General features: G+C 54.7%; 1 protein-coding gene across 1 annotated transcript in view; it reads right to left on the reverse strand.

Moving 5' to 3' along the window:
* Positions 1-23,256, reverse strand: part of LOC103604597 (active breakpoint cluster region-related protein-like) — a 45,877-nt gene that overhangs the window by 14,562 nt on the left and 8,059 nt on the right. The window contains 6 exon segments of the mRNA XM_008589168.1: positions 16,489-16,620; positions 17,024-17,121; positions 20,328-20,402; positions 21,452-21,556; positions 22,476-22,551; positions 22,918-23,040. Coding sequence (XP_008587390.1) covers positions 16,489-16,620; positions 17,024-17,121; positions 20,328-20,402; positions 21,452-21,556; positions 22,476-22,551; positions 22,918-23,040 — 609 coding nt within the window.

The raw sequence follows: 23,256 nt of genomic DNA on the forward strand, positions 1-23,256 counted from the left end.
GGCACCATCAAAAGCAACTGGGGCGCCCATGTCTATGACGCTTGGTTGGGTACCACACACAAGGCTGATGGGTGGGACCCTGTGCCTCCAGAAGCCCCCAGTCAGGGCATGCAGCCCCGACCCACCCAGACAAGTGGACAACTGAGGAACAGCCACAAGGCTTGAGGGGGCTCTGGGCCTCCTCCCTGGAGGCCACGTAAAGCAGGTGGCACGGCCTGTGCTTAGCCACTCATGTGACCTCATCTCGGTGTGAGCCTCAGTTTCCACATATGTAAGCGGTGTGAATGATTATAGCGCATACCTTGCAGGTCATCACCTAACCTACATCAAGGGCTGAGAACAACCCCGGTATTCAGTACGAGCTCAAAACCTATCATCATCACTGAAACTGTGTTTAAACTCTTGTGCACATAGATTAAAGGTCAACCTCCCTGTCGTGGCCTGCAAGGCCCTTCGTGATCTGGCTGCCGCCCCTTATCCAGTGTCATCCCCTGCACTCCCCACGCAGCCTGTCCGCCTCTGAACACACCTGCCTCAGAGTTTTTACCCTGCTGGTACCTTTGCCTGGAATGCACAGTCCCCAGATCTTTCAAGGCTGAATCCTTCTTGTCATCTGCATCTTAGCTAAAAAATGACCTCCTCGGGCCGGCCCAGTGGCGCACTGGAGAGTGCGCCGCTTGGGAGTGCGGCGGCGCTCCCGCCGAGGGTTCGGATCCCATGTGGAGACCGGTTCCCGCTCACTGGCTGAGCGTGGGGCGGGCGCAACACCAAGGGTTGCGATCCCATTGCCAGTCCCCGGTACAGGCGCGACACTGAGGGTTGCGATCCCGTTACCGGTCAGTAAAAAAGACAAAAAAGGAAAAAAAAAAAAAAAATGACCTCCTCTAGCAGGCCTTTCCCTCCTCCTTAGTCTCTAATCAATTACCCAATTTCACCTTCTTCATAGCAGTCATTTGACCTGAAATGATCATATTTAGTGACTGTCTCCTCCTAGAGACAGAAAGTACGAGGAGGCAGGGCCTTGCCTGCCCTGCATACCTCTCCCCACTCCTGGCTGTGTGCCCAGCGCAGGAAGGTGCCCATCCACATTCCTGACCAGATGGACGTGCTGGGGTGTGAGGAATGGAGCCGGCAATGCCCTGGCACCAGGGCTCCCTCAGGACAGGGGTCAGAAAGCCCGCACTCCTGCTTGCCTCTCTTCTCCTGTGCTCAGTAGATAGCTGGCCTTGGCCCAGGGGCAGCCCTGTGACCTCTCCCACCCAGCCTCTCCCAGCATGCTGAGGGTTTAAGGCTTAGGAATAGGATTTCTGAGACTCGGCCAATATCATCACATGAACTGGATTCTAGGAGATCATCCTGTTTGGCTCATTCATTGTACTGATGCCAGAGAACCAGAGAGGGGAAGAGATCTGCCCAAGGTCACACAGCAAATTAAAACCATAGATCCAGGACTAGAAAAATGAAGCCTCTTAACTCTTACCAGCCTGGTGCCTTCCTTCTCTGGCACCCTGTGCCACACGAGCCTGAGGGCTGGGGTGCCCTGAGGAGGAGGCCCCCCGAGCACAGATGAGGCATCCGGCATCTGATGGGGGATCCAGTGGATAGTGCTGCTCTGGCTGTGCCCGTCTGAGGCACCAGCACATTTGGGGTCACTGTCCAGGACAGGGATGTTCCAGCTTCTGGCTCAGGAGCAAGATCCACTGCCTCTCATTCTAAGCAGGACTGGGGAATCTCTGTGTGGATCCCAGGGTCCTCCCAGCCTCTCTGCAGAAGAAGCCCAAGAGCAGCTTCCATGGCCACTTTACACCTCTCCAGGGCCCATCCTGCAGTCCTAGGACAACAGGCCTTCATCTAACACTCCCCGGAATCCAGGACTGATGGTGGCCTTCTCCTGGGGATTGGGCAGGCAGGTCACATGTACGGGGGGCTGTATGTTCCCCTAAGTGCTAAGAGGTTATCAGGACACAAATACCTTCCTGCCCCCAGGATGATTTGACAGGGGCACCTGCTGGCCAGCTCCCAACAACATGGGCAGCCAGCAAGGCCAATCAGCAGACGACTGGGTTTTTCCAGACTAGTGCCCCTTGACCAACACCTGGCAACTCCCCCAAACCAACACCTGCAGAAGTTCCTCGGCTCTGTCCAAAATGCCAGCCTTTCTGGGCCTGGGGCCTCACTGCCAACACCGGGCTTATGCAGCTTTGGCCTTTCAGGAACCACCTCGGGTGGCAGGCTCACCTCTCCCTGGTCCAGGCCATCCAAAAGCTGGGGCACCAAGCCCAGTGTAGCTGACCAGCCAGGCTGTCTGTGGACTGCAGAGATGCTGGAGAGGTCAATGCCCTTTTAACCTCCTCAGGTGCCAAGGTCACTTAGAGGAGGGGTTCCTACCTTGGGGTCCGTGACTTTCTGAAACAGCACAGTTTGTGCATGTGGGTGGTGCTGCGTCTGGGTGGGGGCTGCATAACCTTCCACCTATTCTCAGAATTGAGGATTCCTGCTCTGTGGAATCAGGAGACTGCCCATGTGCCCCCAGGAGCAAGACCTTCTTGCTCTGGGGGGTAAAGAAGTGCTGTGGGAAGCATAGTGGCTGTGGGAATGCAGGGGAGTCACCCTATTCCCGCTTCCAACCCCCATACCAGCCTGGCCACAATCTGGGACCACAGACACCCAGGAGGAAGTGGGCTGGCAGCAGGCTCCCCAGCCCTAGGGGAGGTGCTACAGTCTCTTGTCTACAGTGGAGGGATCACTGTGGGGGTGTGGGTGGGCGTCTGAATGGTGAAGACACAGGATGCTGGTTTCCTCCCTCTGGCAAATGAGGAGGAGGGTGGCAGGGCAGAACAGTGGGCAGCCAAGGCCTGGATAGATTTCTACTGCATAATGTTTTGAGATCTCTCTTGATGCCCAGAGCTGAATTACGAAGTAAAGTAAACGAGCCCAAGACACACCTGTATCTTGTACACAGCACCCTTGTACCCTCAATGGCAGGAACAGCCAGTGAATGGCTGACCCAGCCTCCGGGGATGTGCACACAGTTTGCATACCTGGTGCTGTTAGGAAGAACTGTCCAATTAAGTAACAGACTCTGGCAGGGGTTAGGAGCTCTCCTGTGGTAGCAATCAAGCTGACAAATGGACCCTCTTCCTAAGACTGTCCTAAGCCTAAGGTTCCCAGACAAGTGGCCCAAAGGGGGTTACCTATCCTGTCCTTCCTCAGGTAACACGATGACCCTCTCTACAAGCAGGGGGAGCAAACCACATCGCAGAACGGGTGGACTCACTCTGAGGCTTAGCAATACTAGCCTCCAGCTTCTTGAGAGAAGCTCTCTGGAAGCGGGGCATTCTCAGAGCCACGTGGCAACCCCTCAAAGCAGAGACAAGGCCATCAGAAGCTGTCCTCAACACTCCTCCACGACCCTGGACCCTGCCAGTCCAGCCTGAGTCCCCACCCCCAGCCAGTATCTGGCCTGGTCTGGGTCAGGAGCATCTTTGACTCAATCTCCCCACCAGACAAATGCTTTTGACCTGGCCTGACTTTGGGCCCTCTTAGCCTCTCAATGGCTCCCACGAGTGACCCTGTTAAAACTTGTAGACACTTCAGGGGTTAGGAATGGGATTCCTCCTTCAGCCCCTTCTCCTCTAAAGTTCAACCTAAGAATCTAGAAGCAGGCAGGACAGGAGGAAGAGCAAGGCACTGAGCCTGGCCTACTTGAGTGTGATTTGAGACAAAGAAAAGGAAAAGGCAAGTAGCAATGCGAGGTTAAACACTGAGAGCACTGGCAGAACCCACAAACCCAGATGCCACGTGTCTCCTCTGCTAAACACTTGCACAACAAACCAACTGCCAAGTCAGGGGCTGGAATGAGGCTTCAGCCCCAGAACTCTCCTTGGGGACAAGAACAACCCGACCATAACTCCTCCCCCACTGGGCCCCAGTGGTGAGAGCCCCAGTGGTCCCTGCCTCCCCCAGCAACAGCAGACTCCTGGGACCAGAGTCCCCGCACTGTTTCAAAGGCTTGGTTTCCGTACTAGGACCTTTCCATCTGAATAGATTCTTCAGCCCCAGCACCTGGTCTCCAGATAAGTCAGTCTCCTTCCCCCACCCCCAGCCTTTAATGAATCTTTAGTTAAATGGGAGCAAGAAGACCACAGGTGTATCCCGCATTCACAAGAGCAAATCCTTAGGACAAAGTTAATGAGGAGTTAATGAGACAATCCCTCCTGCCGAGCCGGGCAGTACCTGGCACCCTTCCCCCACCCCACCTCAACTGCTGCCTAATCCTGGCCCCTCAGCCTGGCAGTGAGCCTGCTACACTGGGGGGAAAAATAAATAAATAAGGCGGGGGGGCGGGGTTTAGTAGGGTTAGCATGACTGTGGAAAGGAGGAAAGAGGACAGAGGACCTGGCTCCACAACCCTGTCTGCTCACCTATAGGAGCAAGGCAGGTACAGCAGGGTGGATAGCCCTCTGTCACCCACAGTGCAGACACTTATGTCCATGACACTGATATATTTTGTCACACAGCCCGTGCTAGGACACTGAATTACCTACCACACAGAGCATCCAAGTGCCAGAGCCACCCTGCAGTTGCACTGATGCCAACCAGCTCAGCAGCCCAGCGCCTGGTGGGTCTGCCACCCTTGCCCAGAGATCACCATCACACACCACCAAAGGCAAACTGAAGAATTCCTAAAGTGGCTGCTGTGTTTCGCCAGCCACAAATGCACAAGAAAAGGAAAACTGAAAGTCTGGGACTTCAGGGTTTAGAAATGGTCCCCTACCTGCCAGATACCTCCCTGAAAAGGGCAGGTAGACTGGAAGGGCTCTGTTTTGGTAGCACCGGGCCAGGTACCTGCTGGGTCAGTTTCTCGCCAATCTTGAGGTTTGGGAATGGATAGTGAGCTTCAGGCTGGTGTCTGCCGGCCTCAACAGGGGCTGAGGAGGGGTTGCAGGGCAGGGATGGTTCCATGCTGCCTCAGCACAAGAGGGCTCTGGTAGCAGCTGGGGCCAGCAGAGCTCTGCTAGCCTGGTCCCCAGGGAGGCTGCAGGTGACACAAGGGCCAATGCAGGACAGCTCAAGTTGCTGTCCCGCCCAGCACTTTCCAGAACTGATGTCACCTCTGGGAGGTCAAGTATGCCCCAGTGGTAGGAAATAAAACTAAACAAGGAGCCAGCATGCCCAAGATCACTCCTTTCAGCAGGTGCCAGTTTTATGCTGGTTGGCAGTAAGAGCTTATACAGAAGGTCCTCCTCTGAGCTACAGAAGGGCTTGCAAATCCTCATCACAGACTAGCCAAGGCCTCCCTTGTCACTACCTCGAAGGATGGGCATCGTCCTGGCCAGCCAAAGCTGGCACCATGCAACATCTTACTTAGGTGGTTGATTTGGTCTGCAGAGTTATCAAGTGCATAGTGTGTGCTAGCCACTGGGGCTGGCTCTTCCTCAGTTGCCCAATGCCAGGGCCCAAAGCCAGCCTAAGGCATCCTGCCCAGCTGCAGGACAGTCAGCTTTCATCTTGGATTTTAATCCCAACTCAGGTCTGGGGCTGCAGACAGGACCAGCAGTCTGCCCTGGCATAGCTTGGTCTGAGCTGCCTGCTGGGTCAGGAACCCTCTGGCACACTGATTGGGTTGCCTGGTGCCCAGCTGGCACTGGGCCAGAAGTCATCTGGATGGTCCCTGAAGAGGCAGCCCCCAGACTCAGCAGCATCACTACCTCGCCACAACTCCACACAAAGAAACCTCATACGGCAGATGGTGTTGAGATGCCCCTCAGCAGAAAAACAGCCAGTACCGTCCACTGCATGCGGGGGTGGGGTGTCCGGGCACTGTGCGAGGACACTGAGACCCAGGAGCCCCTTGCCTAGTCTGTACACATTCCTGCAGATATAGACTCAGAAAGGAGCCAGGCAGAATGTACTTGCATAGGACACAGCACCCCTTTTTCCCGAGGCAGGGACAGATGCAAAGAAAGCAGCTGGGCTGGGGTGGGGGTAACAACCAGCATTAATCACCGAGTTAAAACCACTTAGAGCAGATCCGCACACATACCCCAGTCTGTCCCAGGACTCCACGGAGCAGACAGGAGCTCGAGAGGCAGAGGCAGAGACAGCGGCCCCCAGCCCTCCCTCGGTCCCTCGAGCCCACCACCTCGAGTCCCTCCAGCCCCCCTAGCACCTTCTGGCGTAGCAGCCCCAGAGCCGGGCGCCCGTGTTGGGGGGCCGCTTGCCGCCCGGCTCCTCCAGCCCATCGAGGCAGCACCGCTGCAGGGGCTCGCACACCGCCTTCAGGCTGCAGTCGGGCTGAGGCAGGACGTCGGTCATGCCAGCGGCGGCCCGGCCTGCGCGGCCGGATCCGGGCGAGGATGCGGGGAGGCGTGCGGGCAGCGCTGGACATTAGCAGCTGTGCGGGGCGCTCAGCCCTGCGGCCGCCCGGGCTGTCACTCGAGCCGGCCGGGGCAGCGCATGGCGCCAGGCTGGGCTCGTCCTCCCCTCCGCGTCCCTCCCTCCCTCCGCGGAGACTGCAGCTCGCGGGACGCCGAGAGTGCGGGCGCCACAGACGGCCACAGGCGGCTCGAGGAACGCCCCGCCCCCACCCAAGGAGGTGACTCAAAGGAGGCGCTGGAGCTGCCCCCTCTAAAAAACCCAACCCGCGGGGTTTAACTCTTGGCAAGCTGGCGCCCCTCCCGCCAGCCCCTACTAAGTTTGACAAGCTGCTAAACACAATCCAGTCCCTCCCCCTCTAGATCCCTGCGTTAACTCCTGCGCCACCAGGCTGCTCCCTGGGGGCCTGGGGTATCAGTGAGGCTTGGGGCCAAGCAAAAGAGGGCCTGCAGGAGACTAGAACCCGATTTCCTGTCCCTATCCTCTCGCTCAAATGACTCTAACCCAGGAAAGGGCATTTCTGAGCAGCCAGCTAGACCAAGGCCACAGGCACACCAGCAGGGACAGCCCGGAAGGGGAGAACCCCAATAGTCCACCCAGAGAGTCCCAGGTGCTGCAGCAGGGGCCCAAGAGTAGCCTGGCATCCAGCCAAGGATGAGGACCAGGAGGGATATGGCTGGTTCTGCCAAGAACACTCCTTCTCAGCCCCAGAGGAGCATAGGTGGGCCCCAAGGACAGATTTGAGAGGCCAGATACTGGTGGAAAGTGATGTGGGGCCTGAGGTTATAAGGCTGCAGAAAGGAGCCCTGGGAGGGGTTTCTGCCCAAAGACAGGCACAGGAGCCCTGGATGAGACAGCAGGGGAGAGCAGGAGACAGCAGGGGACATCAGGGTAGTGTAGAGAGACCAGTGCCACAGAGGGGAGGGAGCTGGGGGGAGGAGGATGGCCCATGACAGGGAGGAACACGGGGAGATGGGGGTGGGAGTGTTTCCTAACATTAATGGTTCTGTCGTCTTTACATCCCTATTGTGTGTTCTAACTTTTTCTGTTCCTACCCTAACCAACTATGGGTTGGGAGGGCAGAGGTCTTCCTAGAGTGAGACACTGAGGCCCATTTATATGGACACCTTCTGAATATCTGCAACATTCAAGGCCTGCATTAGATGGGGGAACACCTTGCTCAAAGTCACCGAGCAGCCAGTGGTAGAGCTGAGCCTAGAAGCTACATTTTCATTCACTCAGTCATTCGTTCATCACTGAATTGATACCCACTAAGTGCCAGGCAGGGAGGCCCATGTACAGCTCACAGTTAACTCAGATAAACTGAATGAGCACCAAACACCCCACCCCATCAGTGACCCTCCCCTTCAAGGAGATAACTGGACAGCAACTGGGGGCTCTTTCAGGCAGTCTAGGCCCAAGTCCCTGGAACCCCCCAGGGGTCTGGTCCCTGCTAAACAGCTGTGCATAGGGTTGCAGCAATCTGAACTCTCGAACCTCAACTCTTTGTGGATAAAGGGCTATTGATGGTTATAGACAGACAGGCTGGGCCTGGGGAGCAGGTTCCAGGGTGAGCTCAAGGTTTACGATGTGCACAGTGTAAGGAAAGGAGGCAGCCAGATCAAAACCTAGTTGTTCCATGGCCCAGATCAAGACTGCCCGAGGTAACCTGCTGTCCTCCCATCTCCCCAGATGCCTGTGCTGGTTAAGGGGACAGTCCAAAGGACGTGCTATTTCTCACATAGCTCCATTCTCCACTGTGTCTGGCCACCTCAGGCTGGTGTCTCAAGGGTGCTTGGTGGCTGTAGGTGGATAAGAGAGGCTGAAATAGCCCAAGAGCTTTTCTGCTGCAGAAGAACTGTCCTAACAGCACATCCCTAGCAATCCCTAGTGATTTTCACCCACATTTGGTCAAGGAAAAGGGTGGAAAATCCACTTGAGCCTTTGGAAACATCTTGCTTACCTAGAACACCCAGGGACAGCGTGGGCAGCATGCCCCCACACACCCATCTACTCCTTCCCTACCCCAGGACACAAGTCACGGCCAGGAGCATGCCCAGACCCCCTTGGCCACTTGCCTGCCCCTCCTCACAGGAGGGAGGGTGGGGTGGCCGGAGTCTCCCAGCACAGCCAGTGGGATGAAGACCCCAAGAGCTGTGCTCTGGACACCCAGGGCCTCCTGGGCCACACACTGAAGACATGAAAGACTCGGGAGGAGGGGCCAAAGCCTGAAACTAGGTCAGGGTCTTCTGAGCCTCCCTGTGCTTTTCCCCTCCTCTGCTATTGAGTAACTCCCTTCCACCCCACTCTGAGCTCAAAGTGACCAGAAGAAAGCCCTGGGGAGCCTGGACACCTGGGCTGCGTCCTGCCTGGTTACTGTGGACTCAGCAGCCACTTTCTCTCTCTGGGCCGTTTCCTGTCATATTGGGAGCTTGGACCAGACAAATGGTCTTCAGTGAATTTTTTTATTTTTAGCTGAAGAACACCCCCCCACACACACATTCATTTTTCTTCCAAATGAATTCTTCTGCTGAAGTTTCCCTGCCCCCAGATAAAAGCAGAAGCAGAGAGCAGAGGCCCTGGCTGGAGTGGGGACATGGGACCTACCTGCTCTCACCTCCTTTAGCCTGTCTGGGGGATCTTCAAGTCCCTCCCGGCAATTCCCAAGCTCTGCTGGCAGAATCTGAAGCCTGCTGATCTCCTTTCAAGCAACTATGACTTAAACCTCAAATTCTGCAGGTGGGCTCAGGGCACTTCCGACAGACAGTTCTCATGAGAATGCTGTTTCTCTTCACCATGGCCGTGGGCCTTGCTCTCCCTCAGGGTGGGGGAGCTGTGGAGGTCAGGGAGATTAGAGGCTTTTTAGGGAAGCTTCCAGGTCAGAGTCCTGGATATGGAACTCATTTTATCTCCACTTCTCACCCTGCACTGAGAAAACTCTAGGCTACTGCTTTGCTGGTGTGAGTTCCCATTGGTGGCCTTACAATGGGATGACATTTATCTAGCCAGTCACCTTCATTCTCAAGTCACTCTGGGGTCTGCCCAAAAGCTAATACAGCTTAGCTTTTGCCTCCAAGGGTAGGAGCAGGCTGTGCCCAGCCCTCCCTGTCCCAGCCCATGGGGTCCAGGCTGGCTGGGGGTTAGACCCTCCCCTAGTAGCACCCTGGCCCACCACCTCAGCACATGGCAGAGGCTAGGCTGGCTGTTGGGAGCTGCTGGGGATTTTGCAGCCACTGCAGGCTTGAGAGAGGCCAGCAGGGCCCACCCTACGGTGACCCCTTGTTGGTATTCACCTGCAGCCTCAGCCCCAATTCAGGGAGTTCCCTGGAGATTCTTCTGCTAAGTCCTCCTCTCAAAACTTTTGGAAAAAGTCAACAGTGGGACCACCCTAGGGACCAGTTCGTTGGATTCCCAGGAAGATGAAGCAGCAGCCTCCACCTGCAGGGAGGTCAGCAGCTCACTGAACACAAGGCACGTCTGCTCCCTTCACGTCCCTGGACTCACTTCATCCCAGGCAGGCTCGAGAGGACAGGCTCTCATGGGTCACCCAAGGCTGGCCAACCAGGATCAGCCCTGGGTCTTCTACCTCTGAGCCTGGGAGCTCCCCATCTCAGAGCTGAGAGGAGAGCACCCTTCTTCTGTTTCAGGGGCTGGATGTTCTCAGGGCCTGAAGGAATCTGCTCCCAAGGTGCTCTCTGGGTCAGCTTCTCTGCTTGTTGCGCACCCCTTGGAGGTGGGCCTGGGGGAGCGGGCACCAAGCCTGCCTGCCAAGGTGGCATTCCCAAAGGGGGAAGGTGAGCAGGAGGGAGACTCAGCCTCCATCTGCCTCCCATTGAGTGCTCCCTGTCTCCATAACCCACTGCGCAGAGTCCAGACTCCCCAAACCAGGAACACCTGGGGGATGGAGGAGGCTGAGCAGGGGTGAGACATTTGGAAAAGCCTTCGGACAGCAGGGCGGGTACTCTCGCGGGATCCTGCCCCTGGCTTTTCCCCCACCAAGGACAAGCATTCTGCCACCCGCTCTCCAAGGGTTACCAAGGAATCCAGACCCGCCTTAAAGAGCGACAGCAGGTGGGACACTGTGTGGGAGGACAAACAGGTCTGAGACATCTGGAATAGGTGGGGCCAGAGAAGGACAATGGCTCCACTCACCGGGCCCTGGAGGAGGTGGTGTCTGAGGCAGGGAGCAGAACCAGGCCTGGTGCTCAGCCTCCTGGCCCCACACACCTCCAGGACTGGCATAGTGGCGGTGGTGGGCACAAAGGAGGAGCCCCACATGGGCTGGTTCTGTGGGCAGCAGGCAGCAAGGATACAAAACACAGACTCCAGAGGCAGACACTGCCCTGCACATGCATATCTGGCCCAGGCTGGGGCAGGGAAGGGATTCTTCTTCCAGGGAAGAGGCCACAAAGGCATCCAGGGACAGGGAGCTGCCCTGGGCTGTAAGGTATGCTGGGACAGGGGCTCGGAGGACTGGGGTGGTGGAATGAAAGGTAAGGATCCACTTCCTTGCAGCAACCTGCTCTGCCTCCACCCCAGTCAAAACAAGGCCTCTGCAAGGACCTGGGCCCCAGCTGTGGTCAATATGGCCCATAAACAAGGGCCTGAACGATGAATGAGAGAAGGCATCGAGGATCCATGCTAATGGACCTCTGTCGTCCACCCACAGAGGGGCCCAGGCATCTCCTGATATGACCTGCAAAGAACCAGGATGGGCCAGAGCTAGAAGGGGCTCTGGGTCACCTAGGCCAATGTCCCAGAGCCCAGGCTTTCAGGGCAATAAAGCTGGCCCGTGTGACCTTCAGACACAGTCAAACGGGACAACAGACCCCTCATGGGCCAGAGGGAGGGACCTGGGGCGAGGGAGCCCTTGATTCCTGCCCTAGCAGACTCCTGACCCACACTCACTCCAAGTTTCCTCATGCTCTGCAGAGTAATTGAAACCAGAAGCAGCTCCCCAGGCAGCTGACAAAGGCCCCTTGTTCCCGGGCTCCTCACTTCCTCTGCGCTCTGGGCCTGACCACACCAGGCCAGGATGAAAGCCACTGCCAGCGGGAGGAGCCCCGAGCTGCCCCGCCCGGGGGTCGCGGCAGGGAAACCTCAGGCGGTGAGGCCCCAACGATGTCTTCCCTGTCCACTCTGGGGTCAGTTCACCAAAGCTGGCTCTGACTCCATCAGCTTAAGAAAACAGAGGCAGCCTCAGTTATCAAAGGCCAAAACACTGGGGTCACTCGCAGGTGACAGCCTTTAGGAGGGGGACTGCTTGACAAGATACACTCAGAATCCCTGGAGCAAGGTGGGGGACAGGGTACCTGAACCTGCCACCTTAGTGCAAAGGGTCCTTGTCATTAAACAAGTACTGACTCTGGCTGGCTGCTCACATTCAGTACTCATTAGAGCTCATTTTATAGGTGAGGAAACTGAAGCTCAGAGAGATAAAGTAACTCACCCTGTTCTCCCAACTAACGCATGGAGAAAGCTAGACTCTGAGCCCCGGATCTGTCTGGCCTCAAAGGCCCTTCAGTGCAGGCTGAATGATCAAGATCCTCTTTCGTTTTCTCTACTGGATGGTGAGGTCCTGTTCTTTGTCTGTATATACAGCACAGTGCCTGCCATTTAGAGGGCACTCGATAAACAGAAATGAATGAATAAACTAGTGGAAGCATGGAGTGTTCCAGCTCTGACCAACTCTTTCGGGTACGTTCCATCCTTGGAACCTCACAATAAGCCAGTGATGAGGGCAGAGTGGAAGCAGTTATCCCCATTTAATAGAAGAAGAAACTGAGGGTCTAAGAGGTCAAGACCAGGAACTGGTCTTCTGATCCTCAGTGCAGTGCTCTTCCCACAGCATCAGGGTAACCGCGCTCCACACTCAGCACATCTAAGCCATTGACCCAGGGGAGGACAAACAGGAGACCCAAGGAAAGAAAAGTCAAGGAACTGGGGACACCTAACCTGGGCGAAAGGAGGCCAGAGTGTCTCAACTGTTTCCTCAACTATACGAGGCTAATAGTGGCCAGTTGTCTCTGGGGTCATTGGGCCCTGCTCTCTTATTATAGTTGAGAGTGACAAACATATGTGGAGTGGGAGAGGGGAGACCAAAAAATCTCCATCCTCAGAGACTATGCTCTTTCTCTCACCAAAAAGCAAGAAGACCTAAGGTACAAACAAATGGCCATCGATGGATGTATGGATAAACAAAATGTGGTATACACACACAATGGAATATTATTCAGCCTCGAAAAGAAAGGAAATTCTGACACATGCTACAACAAAGATAAAGCTTGAGGACATTATGCTAAGTGAAATCAGCCAGTCACGAGTGCGGGTACTTCCCCCAGAATGCCCACCCCACTCCTTTCTGCTGATCCAGAGGCTGCCCACCTTGCTAGAACAACACAGAGCCTTAAAATGGCAATTACTGTGTGGGTCGTTATAGAAAATAACTGACATAAAATACATAAAGTACTTTTGAGAGTGTATCAGAAAGGCACTCATGAAGACGACAGACATACAGCCCTAGAAAAAAGGAGGCTAGGATAATATTATGGGAAAATAGAAAAAAACGTAAAATGCACACTATGAATAAAACTATATAAAAATCTACGTTCCTGAGGAAGGGAAAGGGCACAAACTAGAATGGCTGTTTGGGAGGAGTGGGAGCAGATGTGGTTGTGACTGTTTCAGGTCTCTTTACTAGGACTGCACTTTTCTTTCTAATGTAAGCACTGCTTTTGGAAATAAAAAACCCGGCTCTCTGGGATCCCTCTCGCTCCATCTCCTCCTTGAAGCATCCGGAACTCCAGCCCAAATGACCCTTCCTTCTTTGAATTCTTGAGGCACAGGCTTCCAGTCTTATTCCTTACAGAACCGTGGGAGGCAGCGGGGCATTTGCGGATGGGCTCTGGAGCCAGCTGCCAGCCCGGCCAAGTCCTGGCTGCATGGCATTGACCGGTCACTTAATCCCTCGTGACTCGGCTTTCCCATGTCTATAATTGTGGTATTGTCATTGGGAGCTCTCTGATGTCATCACCGTCACCCTTTCTGGCACTGTGTGTTGTTCTCTCATGGCTTGGCATATATCCATGTACTTGTCTTTCCGATCTGACAGGAGGTTCCTCAAGGGCAGGACCCTGCAGCTCTCAGAGCAGTCGGCCCATGCTGGGCCTAGTGCAAATACACAGTAAGTCCCCCCTCCCCTGCTCTTTTCCATGCACACTCATTCTACTTCCATGCAGAAATGTCCTCTGCCCAGAGGTGACGGGAGCCCAGACAAAGGAAGCCTTAGGCTCACCTTATGCCATAAAGCAGGCTTCTTCTCCCAGGCCACTAGCCATGCCAGGGCCCTTTGCCCAGGTTGGGAGATTCTTGATGAAGGCCTAGGACAAGGGGCACCACACAGAGGAGAGAGCATGGCCTTCCCTGCATACTGTCAGCAGAAGTGCCTTGGCTAAGGTACTTAACCTCAGTGCCTCAGTGTCCTCTTCTGTAAAATGGGGAGGACATGATTGTCATTTTCTTTGCAGAGCTGTTGCAAGGATCACATGAGATAACATTTGGGAATGGGCCTCCAAGAGCATAAGTGTGGGACACACATGTAGATGATTAGCACTGCCATCTGTCTGTCACCAAATGCTGTCCCCACTCCCTGCCCCATCCCTAGCCTGCCACTCTAGGTTCCCTGCCCCCACTGCCACATCAGGCAAACCCAGAGACGGAGACTCATCACAGGAGCAAATGCCTGGATCTTAGGCACTGGTGTCTCTCACTGTTCCCTGGACAGGCTAGTGGGAGGGGGCTTAGAGAGAAGTGGGGACAACAGAGGAGGGCCTTCTTCCCCCTGCCTTTCCTTCAGGCCACCCGAATGTCCCCAAGGACTCAGTCCTATGGTGAGGCCACCTTCCGCTCTGCCTCAGTGCCTGCTGAAGGCGAGCAGGCCCCAGCTCCAGAGGCTGGTGCCAGTTCCCTTCCTTGGACATGTGGCAGGAAAGGAGGTGGGAGTGGACTGTGGGAACAGACCATCTGTGCTCCAAGGGGCCTGGCCACGTGGGAACAGCTTGGTGCAGACTCTCCACCCAGCCAGGCCATTCTCGGAGGCTCTGAGGGCACTCACAGGAAGGACTTTCTGAGCCACGGCTCACCCCGGGGGGACACCCCCTCCCCCTCCTGGATACATGGGAAGGCTGGTAGGATGGCTTTGCAGCTGGGTCCAAAAGCTGTGCCTTGGAGAGCTGAGTGCTGGGAGACTTCAAAGGCCTCCAGAGGACCCTGGCTCCAAGCTGCCCGCTCACAGACCCAGGTCAGCTGGCAGCAGGAAGGTTTGTGCTATCAACTCACAGGCATTTAACATTCCTCGAAGCTTAAACACAGAAACCTGTTCCTTACCAAACTGTGCTTTCTGCTCTGCCAAACATAACCTGGCTTCCTCCCCTCCCCCACACCTCCATCTGCTCCTGTCTCCCAAATATGATGATTTATGGTGTGTTTCCCCTGGAGCTCGTGCACCTGAGTGAGAAGAAGGGAGACGACAGAGCTGACACCCAGGTGGGGAGACTGCTGCTCTCGGGCCCTGGAATCTGAGTTCTAGAGGGGTCAGGGTCTACAGTGCCCACTGAGCTGGCTTCCCTGGACACCCTTTTTAATGCTTCCATTCCACAGCCACCAATGGCCCAGGGAGGGTGACAGCCCATCTTGTCTCTTGGTCGGATGTCTTCTAGGGCTGTCAGAGCTCCTTCCCTGCCTGTCCCTCCAGCCCAGCTCTGGGAAGTGGAGATGGGGCTCCCACCCCTTATCCCTGCAGAGAGTAGATTCCAGGAACTGAATTTAGAAAGCTCTCTCATCAGCCCCCATTTCCTAAATGATGAAAGACTGGCTTGTGGTTGCCTTGCAGCACTGTTTCCCTAGCCATAGTGCAGAGGAGCAGGGTGCAGGTCCCAGAGCATCAGGAAGGGACGTGTTCAGGAATATGGGGCAGGATGAAGCAGATGGCCAGGCCCCCTCCCGACCATGGTGTCATACCCACTGCTCAAACACTAGAGTCTGAGACAGGTGGAGGGAGCAGGAGACCCGCATAGGTCCCCAAGGGGTAATGCCACCCAGGACACCCAGATTCTAAACTCTGCAGCTTCAATAATGCATCAGAGAATGAACACTTCCTGTAAGAAAGCATCATTCCACTCCCTGCTGTAGCCAGGGATATCACAGCCTGCACCCAGATCACTCCTGTGGCTCCATCCCGCTGAGTACCAATTATTGCTTCCTTTGATTTCATAGTTGCAGAATCTACCCCCAAACCAGGCCACTTGTGTCATAAGTATGAGGTCACACAAGGTGTCAGATAGGAAAGTGGATGCTCCCTGCTGAATGTCACCACCGCTGCTGCCCCTCCACCACAAGCCTAGTTCTCTCGACAGGTAAGTGAACAGCAGCCATCTTCAGAACTGGCAGGATGTTCCAGACACACGGGCTACAAACAAGGGCCTTTTCTGTTCATACATTTATAGGGCACCGGAAACACACTGAGGCATAAATACTCTTAACCTGACGAGGACCTGCCTTTACTGATATCCAGAGAGCCCACCCTAAGCCAGTGACTCCCAGCACAGGTGAGTAAGCTACAGCAGCCCTAGCAACAAGTCAGAGCCCAGCCCTCAGCTGGATCCTAGACCTTTCTGGTAGAACGGCCAATGCCCAGGACGTGTGCCTCACTCCTGTCCCACGCCATGGCAGACATGCTCATCAAACACAGCACCCTTCCCTCCTGTTCATGGATATGGCCTCAGAATCCCTTTCAACAGTGTTCCAGGAAAAAGCCACCAAAAGACTAAGGCTGGAATGTGAACACAAGGTAGCTGTCATCCCTCCCATCCATCTTGCAGAAGTGTGGACGATCCACCTGAGCCTGGGAGCCACGTGGGCTTCTGGGGTTACAGTAAGAAGCCATCTCCAGCAGGGAAGGTAATTGCCACGGGGAACTTTTCTCAGACCAGCTTTGAACCGAAGTCACAAAAGGCCAAGCACGTTGACCGAGAAGGCGACTGAGGAAGACGCCTTCTCAACTGCTGCCCCTCCCGGGAGCCCCCAGCCTCGCCCGGGTACCTGGGCACTCACCTGGATCTGCCCTTTGCCCATGATCTTGTCCACAATCTCGTTGTTGTCCTTGTTGACCTTGGTCTTGTCATAGCACTTCTCATAGCACAGGATCCTCAGGGACTGAGAACCCTCCAGCTCAATCTCAAACTCCTGGGGGAGATGGAACAAAGGGTGGTGAATCTCTGAAGCTGGGGAGACCTGGCTTCCTGGCAGGGGTGGGCCCCCACTTTGCAGGGGCAGGGTGAGCAGGGACCATGAGGACCACATCACAGGACATGGAGGAGCATCCTCATTTTCTGGAGCTCTCAGGAGCCTCCACATCACTGGTGAAACGGAGTTTGGGGGCCTGAGCTGGAACCCCAGTGTCACAAGCACTGTGATTAGAAACCAGATGCGCAAGGAGTGAAAGTCAAGGGCATTAGAGAGACAGAGCTGGTCTAACCAAGAGGCTTGGCTGTCCCCAGCAGACAGGTCGTGAGCACAGGGAGTGGGCTGGGCATGCTTGGTGACAAACTCAGGGCTCCCCACAGGGACACCAACCCCCTTGACTCACCTCATCCCACTTGGGCTCTGTTGTGTCCCGGAATACCCTGGTTTTGGCCTTGCTGACAAAATAACCAAAGGAATCTACCTCCAGGGTACAGTACAGGTCTGCAGGGGGAAGGACAGAGACACACTGAGTAAGGCCTGAGAGGCCCAGGAACAGGGTCAGGGTAGGGTGGTGCTGGTGAGGGGCTCAGGAAGGAAGAGGGACATTACATGTGTCCTTCCTAACATCCCCATGGGGAAGCATCGTGGCATTCTCCTCCCTGCAGCCCTGGCCTCCTGAGTGCTGAGCTACTCCCAGCACATGGCACCAGAGCTTCTGTCTCCTCATCCCCGTCTTTGCTTGGTTCCTCCTCACCATGGAGCCCTCATCTCCAGGTCTTCACTCCCCGCAACACCAATCCCAGGGTTTCTCAACAGGGATGTCACTGGCATTTGAGTTGGGAGGCACTGGAAGGCATTTAGCAACCCTGGCCTCTCGGTCCTGATGCCTGGAGTAACCTCCAGTCACTGCGAGAACCAAGAATGCCCCCAACCCCAAAGCTCAGTTTGTTGTTTTCTTCAAAGCACTTAACTTTAACTGAAGTTATCTTTGCTGTCTGTGCGTTCACTATCTCTCTTCCCTCCACAATATAAACTCCAGGTGGGTAGAAGCCTTGGGTTTTCTTATCTACTGGCACAACCTTGGTACCAAGAACAGAGCTTGGAACACAGTAGGCACACAGTGAATGTCTGCGGGATGAGTGAATGAAACTCTTACCCAAGGTAACAAAGTAGTGGAGGGGGAGGGCAGGAGGGCAGGGGGCAGAGGACTTTCCCTAGTGTTTCCATCTTGAACCATGGCCTATAGGCTGAAAATCTCCTCTCTACCCTGGGACCCAACTGATGAGGCCACTGCATGGTGCCCACCTCAGGCACGCTGCAAATCCACACACTCCCTCTGGGGCTCAGACCCTGGCAGCCCTCCCCACCTCCACGGGAGCTGCCAGGGTTGTTTCCCAGGGTACTGGTGGGGCTGGGCATGTCTTTGAGGCACTACAGCCAACGCTCTGCATGAATCAAGGGGCAAGGGGCAGAGGTCAGAGGGTGGACGTACAGCTCAGGCTGCCTGCTCTGCTCAGCTCTGGGAGTTGTCCAGCTGGGTTGCTCTCTACCTGAAGAGCTTTCCTGTGGAAGGCAGACTGCAGCTTGCACCCTGAGAAGTCTCTAGCTGGGTGCAACACAAAGCAGAGCCAAGTGGGTGTCAGAACACACTGGAATATGGTCACAGATTAACAGGTGAACAGTGCCAGAGGCCAGAGCACCCCAGCCTGTGCCAGGTCAGGAGCGGGTCTATGTGGCTGAGAGGTGGAGGGGCAAGAAGTGCTGCCATCACCAGTTGATTCTGGTGAGTGAAGCCTCCATCAGGACTGGGGAATAGCTCACGGAATCAAAGTGGGGCTTTAGAGTCAGGCTGTCTGGGTTCAAAGCCTGACTGTGCCCAAGTCACCTAACTTCTCTCCCCCAGTTCTGTCATCTGTAGAAGAGGAACAATAGTGGTGCCCACACCCTAGGCCTGACTGTCCAGATGTAACACATTCACTAGGACAAGAAGCCGTGGTTAAAGATTCATGGGGCCTAACCCCCGAGTCAGAATGAACACCTGAGTGGGTCAGGGGGCAGGAGAAGGAAGTGAAGATAATCCAGAGGTAAGGGGAGATTTTGTGGCAGCTCACCCTGTTTCTAGCCACCTGCCCCAGTTTGGGAGGCAAAATACCTGCTCCAGCTCCATGGGCCTGCTCCCTGGGGCCCATCCCAGCCAACGGGAAGCAGGACAGAGAGGAAGGGCAAGACAGCTGGGCGCTGTGGAGGTGGGAGGCACCTGGCCCACCGAGCAGACTTGGCCATTTATCAGCCCTATGGAGCTTACTAACCAGGAAAACTCCTGACAGCGGCTCCCAAGAAGGAGATTCTATCGGTTTGGGGAGGGTCCAGGAAGCTGCCATGTTAACAAGCAGTCCAAGTGATGAGTGAGTGGTCCTGGCCAGACTCCAGGAAATGGTCTAAGGGGAAAGCGTGGATTCTACTGTACCACCTATGACCTGTGCAACCCTGGCAAGTCCCTTGAGCCCTCTGAGCCTCAGCTTCACCATGTAAAAAACAGGAATGATATCCGTGACCTCAGAGGGAATCAGAGGATCAGAGCAGGTAATGAACCTGAACAGGCTTTGGACAGGCCAAGGCACTGTCCACATGCTGGCCACATTCTCGTTTTCCCCAGGTACACAGTGGGCGCTCTATAAATTAACTACTTCATTCAGCATTTCTGAGTTCCTATTCATCCAAGGATAAAGGAGACCTGGTTCCTGCCCTCAAAGAACTCACAGTGGGAGAAGCAAATTAGAAGTGACAAAACAGCATGATGGGTGCTGTAACCACATTTTGCCTGAGTATGAGGAGGACACGGGGAGGGGAGGCTGAGTCACCCCAGGAACTCGGGGAGGCTTCACAGTAAATGTTGATCGAATGGCTGTTTGTGGGCCATTGGCATAACCTCTGCATGGTGCACTGCAGGGAGAGAGGCTGGGGCAGGCCTCGCCTGCCAGAGAGGAAGAGAAGGGACTGGGAGGGGGCAGGCGGAGAGGAAAGGAGTCAGGAGCCCTGGGTTGCTGATTCTGTGTGATGTTAAGTCGTTTTACCTCTCTGGGACTCAGCTTCCTCATCTGGCAAATGGGTAGAAACTATTAGCTATCTGACTCACAAATTCCTGTGTGAATAAAAAGTAGACAAAATATGTAGTCATATTTTGTGAAACGCTAGAAACAGATCTACTAAATCTATGGTGCTACTTCGTAGATGACGATAAAGTAGGGGAAGGAAAGGGATGTGTGGCAGTGCGCTGGCACTGCCCATACGCGGTCAAATCTAAGTCTGCTCTCAGGTCAGTATTAGTGAGTGTGATTGCCTTTTATGGAGAAGGAAGCTGAGGCTCAGAGAGGTTAAGAAACGTGCCCAAGGTCACACAACTTATAACTGGCAGATACAGGGTTGGAGTCCAGTTGTTTGCATCTCCAAGGTTTCAGACACCTGGAGGAGAAGCTTGGGGGAGAGTGGACCTTGGAGACAGAGGGTGGGGGTGATCCCCCTGCCAAGAGAAGCTGGTTCCTGGCTTTTGGGGGCGCACCACACATCTCAAGACATGCTGGCAGAGCCCCAGCCTGGGCAGACCAGAGCAGGACAAGTGAGCAACGGGAGGTCCCCACAATGGGTCCACAGGGACCTTCTGTGAAAAGATAAACCCTTCCTAGGGCGGGTGGGTCAGGGGCACTTACTGGCTGACTGCTTAAATCCCTTAGCAGAGTGGACGATGACATGCAGGAAGCCATACAGCCCCGGAGACTCGTCGTCTGCAAGAAAGAAAAGCCCCCAGGGTAGGGGGTGGAGAGAGGCTCGCCCCTTCCTCCACCCCAGGCTGGAGGACAGCCTGAGCCGTGGCTGACAGCACCACCTGGTGGCCGGCTGGAAAAGTCTCCAAAGCCCACTGCTTCCTCCGATGTGAGCTGCTCTGGGGAGTGCTGGGGGCCCTTCTCCCCCCACTCAGCCCGGGAGGCCGGCCCACAGCTACCGTCCTGGGCCAGGGATTTCGTACCATTCCCCAGTGACACTGTTCCTCCCTCTGAATGCTACCTATCCCATGGCTGCCCACCTCAGTTTAGTCTTTGAAAGTGAAAACTGACCAATAAGATGTCACTTTTTTGGGCAGCTGTCTGGTAAGAGGATCTAAATCCTGGACCTCGGTGCGATCAGTACTGTACTCTAATCAGCCACTCCCTGAAAAGTCACTTTGTGTTCCTGGAAGAGAGAAGGCCCAGCTCGACCCCTGCATAGGACACAGGCTATACCCCTTCCCAGCACCATGGGCAGCTAGAATCCACCCACTCTGAGTCAGCTGTCAGCCAGGATCACAGCTCCCCCTTGCTCGAAAACTTCCCATAGTTTCCTCAGTTTACAGCAGAACTCCTAACTCCCTTGCTTGGCTTTCAAGGCCTTCCAAGATCTGGTCCCTGGAAACTTCCCACCTTATTTCTCATGTACTGCTCTAATCCATCTACCTTATTCTTTCCCCCACCCCACCGCCCCATGCTTCAGTCTTTTGCTTCCATTACCGGACTGCCTCATGAACATATAAACAACACGATCCCAGTGCACCTGGGTGCCAGATTCTTCTCTCAAGCCATAGGGGGGCTGAGGAGGAGCTGGGGGCCATCTGGGGACTCAATAGAGAGTAACTCCTATTCAAGCTTTCTGTGTACCTGGCAACTGAATAGTCCCAGCTCAGTTGAGTAGAAATTAGCCATTTGCAGCCACGTGTCTGTCTGGGTCTTTGCAAAAGGCCCCAGCAATGCCCTGGGGGCTGGGACCTGCTGGTTGGGCAGCCTCGGGTTCCAGATCTTACTGTCTTTATTGCTGGTGACAGGAAAGTTATGTCCAGTCCTAAGCTTGGAACAGGATCCTGTGAGCACCTGGAGCTCTACTGAGCTCAGGACAAAGGCCTGGAGATCTGAAAGAGAAAGCAGAAGAGGAGGTAGCATCAGCACTGGTCCACTAGGTCCTGCTGCTCTTCCTTGGGGACTGCTGCAGGAAGACAGCATACTGCTAGAGGCAAAGTCCTTGTGGGGGAGTGTTGGGAGCCTGTAGCCCCACACCCCTCCTTGTGTGACCGTGCCTGCGTGACAACCTGCTTGCGCCAAATGGCCATGCTTACGTGATGTCTGCCTCATAATCTGTTTGTGCCTGGGACGCTGTGCTCCTGGCTATGCAAGTCTACTCAAGAGTGACCTCTTATCTCCTTCCAAGTTTCTGCTTTCTTGTAAAGATTGGGGGCTTCTTTGCATCAGAGATTTTCTGACTTTGTTTCTTCTCAAGATCTTATCATATTCCTGCATTCCTAACTCCTTACAATATGCTTGCTTTTTCCTATATAAGATGTAACCTAAGAATCAATAAACGAGACTTGATCAGAATACTGTCTTGTCTCCCATCTCTCGCATCTCTTGTCCCATCCAATTCCCACTCCCCCCTCCAGGGTCTGCATTGAATATCCCGTGGGTCGGGACAGGGGAGGGAAAGACATGTAGACCCATGGGGACTATTGTGGGTGCTGGCAGAAGGGTAAAAATAGAAGAATTTAATTGAACAGGTTCATGTATGTGTGTGAGAGAGAGTGAGAGAAACAGCAAAAGAACCCTGGGCTCTGGGTCCAGTCCTATCACTAATTCATCATATGCCTTAAGCAAATCACTTAAATTCTTTGGATCCCAATCGATCAGTAACATAAATGAAGCGCCAATTCCCTGGCATCTTCTAAGTTGACTGTAAGGGCCAAAGAAAAGATACTGAGCATCAAATGCTTGGAAATACAAAAGGCCCATTATTGCCATGGACACCATCTGGCAACACAGAGTGAGGCAGGACTTTACCCTTTTTCTGTAGTTTCTGAATTGCTTCTCTCCACTCTGACCTCTCATAGTCCGAGGACAATAGTAACAGGTAGCTCTGAAGAGAGGAGATGAGAATTCAGTGGGGCGACCACAGTTGGGCCAAGCATATTTCTGGATTCTGGGGCCCCCAATAAAGCTCCTCCTTATCCAGGTATCCCTGAGCTTGGAGGAGACAGCTGGGAATGGTGGCCTCTTTCCTGGGAAGCCGAGTGACAGGAGTGGTAGTGCCAGGGATGGCCAGCAGAACGCACTGGCTCCATACCAGTGGGGACAGGGAGTCCAGGGCTGGAGCCATGGCAGCCTCCTTGGGAAGTGGGCACCTCAGTCCTGGATTCCCACAGGTGAGGGCCAGGAGTCACAGAGAGTAGACAGTCCTGGACTGAGGTAGGGGCTGTCTTTATCCCACCCCATCCTTCCTGACCTTTCCATTCCGATTGTGGATCCGAAACGGGATAGTGGGAGAATTGAGCAGCAGCAAGAACTCATTCTCAAACATCTTCTTCTTCAGGCGCTCGATGGCCCGGCTCTGCCCTTTGTTGGCATTCTGCAGGAGGAGGGGGCACAGGCGGTTTCCCTCACACTCACACTCCACTTCACATTCAGCAGCTCTAAGCACAACATGCCCCCGCGTATTGGTCATGTTTTTTATTTTCTGCATTTTATGATGTTTTAACTTCTTGGTGGGGGCCTGGCTGGGTGAGGAGAAACTGCTCCTCCCAGGGCTAACTGCTAAGATTGTAAATGACACCCCTGTGAGCAC

Source organism: Galeopterus variegatus, unplaced genomic scaffold, assembly GCF_000696425.1.
Source record: "Galeopterus variegatus unplaced genomic scaffold, G_variegatus-3.0.2 Scaffold5269, whole genome shotgun sequence".
Lineage (NCBI taxonomy): Eukaryota > Metazoa > Chordata > Mammalia > Dermoptera > Cynocephalidae > Galeopterus > Galeopterus variegatus.